The 6,000-nt window shown below is 36.8% G+C and overlaps 1 protein-coding gene across 3 annotated transcripts in view; it reads left to right on the forward strand.

Annotated features, from left to right (window-relative positions):
* Positions 1 to 5,394, forward strand: part of taok3b (TAO kinase 3b) — a 27,026-nt gene extending 21,632 nt beyond the window's left edge. For all 3 annotated transcript variants that reach the window (XM_047809321.1, XM_047809320.1, XM_047809319.1), the window contains 3 exons: positions 1,321 to 1,533; positions 3,337 to 3,519; positions 3,622 to 5,394. In XM_047809321.1, coding sequence (XP_047665277.1) covers positions 1,321 to 1,533; positions 3,337 to 3,519; positions 3,622 to 3,783 — 558 coding nt within the window. In that variant the 3' untranslated portion in view covers positions 3,784 to 5,394. The remainder of the gene's footprint in view (positions 1 to 1,320; positions 1,534 to 3,336; positions 3,520 to 3,621) is intronic.
* Positions 5,395 to 6,000: the final 606 nt, after the last annotated feature.

Consider the following 6,000-nt stretch of genomic DNA (forward strand, 5'->3'; position numbering starts at 1 on the left):
CAAAACGACAGATATTATGGCACTCAGGGATGGCTGTGATATACCAGACCTACTGTATAGGGTGAGATGATAGATTCCAATAGAAATATTTCATATACAGAAATATTATACAGATATTTTTTATATAAATAATTTACCTGTCTGCCAATTCTCGCTGGAAACAGCCGGTTGCAAAGAACCCCAGAGTGGTGAGGACTTGTATTTGGACTGGGATGGCATGGTTCTGGCGTGTTGCCCTCTCTAATACTGGACCCAATTCAGCACATAGATCCAAGAGCACAGCTCTAAGGGAATATAAATCGGTTTATTAGCCAGTCATCATCATGGTCCCTGAAAACTCGTTCTCTCCTTATTCTGCCATTGGCGTAATCCTCCAACAAAAATGTTATAGTGAACACATGCTTCTTCATGACGGTTTTGTAATGAACACCGTAATAGTTAGGACTGATGATGAGTAGCGATTGTGCTTCATGACTGTATTTGCAGACTTTGACATTTTATGATACATGTACATTAAGGAAAATATTTCGTTTTTACACTGTGTTCTGCAGTTCTCTAATAAAAGGGTATTTCATGCTATTCTGTATCACATGTAGTCACACCATCTCCTCCTGCGCTCGCGTTGTGGACAATGTGACTGTAAGGCAGCGCTGAGTATTATTATTTTTTTTAATACATTTTTGAATTACGTTTGGATTTTACTAGATGTATATAGCCTAAAACAATCGGCACAAATAACACTGTCATGATAATGTGGATATAATGAATGAAATGGAGTGAAGATTAAATGTCATTAATTCTTATAATCGTTCTTCTCACATTTATTTTCTACAATCTAACTTCAGTTCACGACCTCACCATCTGTGTCGCCAATTCCCTTTGTCCCCAGCATGTGCGTACGCACGACTCAAAGTTTGCGCACATTTTCCCGTCAAGTTTGTTTTTTATAGATCACAACCTTTGCGTGGGAACTGCCGTACGTACGTTTCCAGCCCCGTTTTGTGCTTACACACGCTTTATAAATGAGACCCCTGGTCTGATGAATCACATTTTCTTTTACATCCCGTGGATGACCGTTTGCTTATGAGTCGCTCACCTGGGGAACCCATATCACCAGGATGCACTATGGGAAGAAACAAGCTGGTGGAGGCAGTGTGATGCTTCTGGCAATGTTTTAGGAAGGTGGTCATAATGTTGTGCCTGATCAGTGAATATGCAGTATTTTATGGTAAGAATTTTATATTTGGTTTAACTGTGATATTCCCGAAATGTTTTTTCTGCTACATATACAACATGTTTTTTGTTCCACCATAAAACCAGGCATTGGAGATGCAGATCAAAAAGCAATTCCAGGACACTTGTAAGGTTCAGAATAAGCAGTACAAAGCTCTGAGGAACCATCAGCTAGAGGTCTCCCCTAAGAGTGAACACAAAGCCCTGCTAAAGTCTCTGAAGGAAGAGCAAACACGCAAGCTTGCTGTGCTGGCTGAACAGTATGAGCAGAGCATTAATGATATGATGGCCTCACAAGCGGTAAGAGACACATAGATTTCTATAAATGAAGAAGATATGGCAAATTAAGTAGAAAACTGATATTTTATAAAACTTTTTAAATATGCACGGTGCTTTGTCGGGTATTAGCTTGTGTCTGATTTCATCAAGGTTTGGTGAATTGTGTTTGATTTTAACAATTAAGTCAATTATGGCTAAATTGCATGTGAGTTGAGGAGGAGTATAAATGATGCGTACTGAACACTGAGCTATCAGTGGCTATGATGAATATATTGCATGTCAAAAATGATATTAAAGTCTGTGAGGTGGTTAGCTTAGTTTCCAGGTAGATAAAGTGTTCTCTGTTAGATTTTATTTATAAAATTATTTATTTTAAATAGATTGTATTTAATGCTCAGTCCCTTACATGGCTCTCTGTGTCTCAGTTTTTCATAATTCACCACAAATTTCATAATTCACTTAATGCCACTAGTGGCATAAGTGGCATTAGAAAGAAAAGGGAAAAGGATGCAGATAAAAGGCTCCTATGGTGTCATTTGTTTATGTTAAACCATCTACACTAATAAAGAATTAATAAAGATTGATAAAGATAAACAATCAATAAAGATTGATGAGAAAATCACCTAGCCACTTGCCAGTAGGCATGGTTCTAGGCAGATAGGCTTGGGTGAAGGCAGTACACAAAGACATGCTTCATGTCTTTGAACATATTTGGCTTCTGGTACTTCTCCAGAAGGTGTTAGGTGTAATGATTTCCTTGGTAGTGCTCAGATGATTAGGGAAAAGGAGATTATTTGGAGATCAATCAGGAGAATTATGTTAATTGCCCGTTCAGTCAATTGTCAGTCAGTAGCACCAACACAAGAGGTGGAAGTAGCCACTCATTGCTGTCTGTCCAGGTCTTGGCTTCATGGACAGCTAACTCTGTTTTTAGAACCTAGGCAATAGCTCAGGGTAAACTGAAATTGGGTGAAGAAGAAAGATCAGTAGGTTTGATCTGAGCTAGTCCAGATTCTTGTTGTCAGTGCAGATGATGATACTGGCTTGATACTGGCCTTGAGCCAGTGCCGCCATTCCCTCAATGCTTCAAAGCTTGATGTCCAACAGCTCTTAGTTACCTATGTCATTTTACTCAATAAGTGTTTGATTTCTGGAGAAAAAGGTTACACCACATCTGTGTGTACTCTGGTGAAACCCTGATCCAGATCTGAGTAGATTTGTACCTTTCGCTCTTGGACAACATACAGTATCTTTCTTATCTTTGGGGCTTTGCATGCCTTTTCAGTACCCTGCAGCCTGCTGTGCAATCATACCATTTTTAGCTGTCAATCATAGCTCAGTATGTGCTACCTGTTTATTGATGTCTCTTTCCTCATTTCAACTACAGATGACATAATTCTATTCAAATTTCAGATTTCATGATATTAGCTGCAGCCAGTATATTGTCTCGCTTCTGCACCTTTCAGCACACCTGTAACCCCTGCTCCCTCTTTCATATCATCATTAGATTTCTGAGCTACACAGTTAAACTGAAATTTGTTGGCTTTGACTTTTTCAACATTTTTTTTTTATCATTGCTTGATTTGCTAAAAGATGCCATTATGCCATCCTAATGTCCAAAAAAGAACACCCAGTGCCCTTTTTGCCTAATCAAGTGTTTAGTAGCAATTACCAGAATTATAGCAGAGCAGTACAAACATGTTCAACCATAACCAGAAGTCCCCATGCCCAATTTTTAAATAAATAAATAAAATATGTGTAACAAAAAATCAACAGTATTGTGAAAATTATCCATCTCTGTCACTCTGGAATCTTTTTGTGCAGCTACGTCTGGAAGCTGAGCAGGAGGCAGAGTGCCAGGCTTTGAAGCACCAGTTGCAGCAGGAGATGGAGCTCTTGGATGCCTACCAAAGTAAGTCGAAGGCACAGGCTGAGGCACAGCATGAGCATGACATGCAGAAGTTGGAGCAAAAAGCATCCTTGCGCAGGGCTCACCTGGAACAGAAAGTGAGTCTGGTTACTTTATACTAAAATGCATAGACCAGTTAACCAACAGAAAATAAATTTCACATACACATACATGTCCTAAAAATATGTAATCTACTACAGATTGAAGAGGAACTGGCTGCACTTCAGAAAGAGCGGACTGAAAAAGTAAAAAATTTATTTGAGCGCCAAGAGCGAGAGCTGGAGACCTTTGATGTGGAAAGTTCACGATTGGGTTTTGGAAGCTTGGCCTCTTTTGACTTTCCCAAGGAAGATGACAGATGATCAAACCCAGGCTGGCGTGGCCATTTGATGCAGATGTCCCTGGATTTGTTGTGCCTGTACTGTTCCTATCTATTGGATTTACCAAGATCACTTTTACAGTGACCATTCTGGATATGTATTTTAAAATCTTAATTATTGGCTGGGGAACTATGGAAATTGGAACATAATCTGCAGCTGACAGAAATGACTTAATGGAGCTCAGAAAGTAAAAGAGCTAAATCTGGAAGATTGTTCTCCATGCTGTCGACCCACTTTTGGTAATAAAATCAGTAATTCAGGATATTTTAGTACAAGTAAGCACTTTGATATGTTTATGTATGAGCCCAACATGTAAAGTGAACATATTGTGTGAAAATGCCTTTGGTATTATCAAAGGACATTGCGACTGTAGAATGTGTCCTTCATCTTCACCGTGGCTATTAGCTATTTTTGTCTTTGTTCATTACAACGAATGTGAATACTGTTGGAAAAAGCTGTAAGCAAAGGCAGGTTTTGAAACAGTGTCAGAATTTAAAATATAGTGACTATATTCAGAGCATTCAATTACTTTCATATTGTGGTAGAACATGATTTTTTCTTTTAAAAAGGGAAAAAGCTAGGCACTATAATTTAAATATTGTTCAGTATCAGAAATTAATTGGCATATTTTTTTATTACTACAACAAATCAATGCAGTCAGATTCTTTCCTGGTATTATTGCATGCACTTTAAAAGACAAATTCAGGTTGTGAAGTGAAGCATGGATCTGTCAGAGATTTTGCTGTCTGTAAATAAAAGTGGTCCATAGCAGTTTTGTTTCATGGCTATTGATACTGAACATAAGCTTTATGTTTAATATGAAAGATTGCCAAATTGCCAGATGCCTTTAAGTTAAGTATGTTATGAATGTTTTAGTTTTCTTTCTTTTGCCCAGGTGACATCATTGTTTGTTGAATTGTGACTCATTCAGTGTGCCGCTATCAATGCTCTTGTACAGAAAAAAAATGGTGCAATTTGTGTTGTAAAAATTTTCTATAAATATTTGTATATTATAATCTAAATAGGGGTTTACATGTGTATTGGTCAGTCATTTGCCAAAATAACTATGGGAATCTTATTCAGTGGTGGCAATGGAAGGTAAACTATTTTTGTAAGCAAAACAGGGAGAACTACCAGTTTCACTTGTAATGTGACAAGATCAGTTATGGTTCTTTTTTGGAAGATTACTGTCTAGTTTGTGATGAAAAATAGCAACAAAAATGTTAATCAGCTTTTTAAGAAATAAGTCATACTAAGTAATTCTTAAGAAGTTGATTAAGTAGTCATTCCTACTAAGTAATTCTTAAGAAGTAGTCATTTGTAAGCAGATACTTTAGAAAGTATTATGTGGGGCCAAGGCAATTCATATCTTTTTAAAACCTGAAGATTCATATCTTTTAAAATTAAAAAACAAACACTTGTGTCACACTATGCATACCTAGCACATAACATTGTAGAATTCAAGCTAAGGGATGCCATTCAGTTTCGTATTTTGTGACTGTCATTATAGGCCTGTTTTCAAACAAAGCCATTGTTGAAACTGCCATTGCACAAATGAAATGATGTTTTAATGAATAAACGGAATGAAGTTTTTGTTGGCTACTGATATGTGAAAAAGGCATCTTTTCATTTTATAAGTTACTAAAAAACTAAATAATATGTAAGAATATTTAAGTTAAATGATTACCCACTAGGCTTAGCTAATGAAGAAACTGTTTAGGTACAAATTCTGATATAGAAATAGAAAATATCACATGTTATGGTGCACAGTTTAGTCCTCAGGTAATTATATCAAATTTAATTTTTGTCTTAACAACAATTAATTGAAACTAAGTGATTTTTAATGAAAATGTGCTAATTGAATTTTATCTTAATTGGGCTTGCCAGGCTGTTTGGGTATATATATACACTAAGTAAAGTGAAGTTAAAAAGACATTGAAGTGTGAGTTTGAAGTTAAGAGCTTAACTTTCATTGGAGATGTGCTGTCTGAGGAAGGCATTTGTCCAAACCAAAGAAAAATTTCAGGAATAGTCAACATGGAATAGCCACAAAATAAAGAGGAAGTAAGAAAATTCCTTTTGAATGTTCAGATACGTGGCCAAATTCATTCCCCTGCTGTCAACACATTCTGCCCCACTCAGAAGACTAATAAAGCAAAAGAACAAGCGTGTGTGGTCAAAAGGAGGCTTGCTTTCAAA

The sequence above is a fragment of the Tachysurus fulvidraco genome, chromosome 26, assembly GCF_022655615.1.
Source record: "Tachysurus fulvidraco isolate hzauxx_2018 chromosome 26, HZAU_PFXX_2.0, whole genome shotgun sequence".
Taxonomy (NCBI): Eukaryota; Metazoa; Chordata; class Actinopteri; order Siluriformes; family Bagridae; genus Tachysurus; species Tachysurus fulvidraco.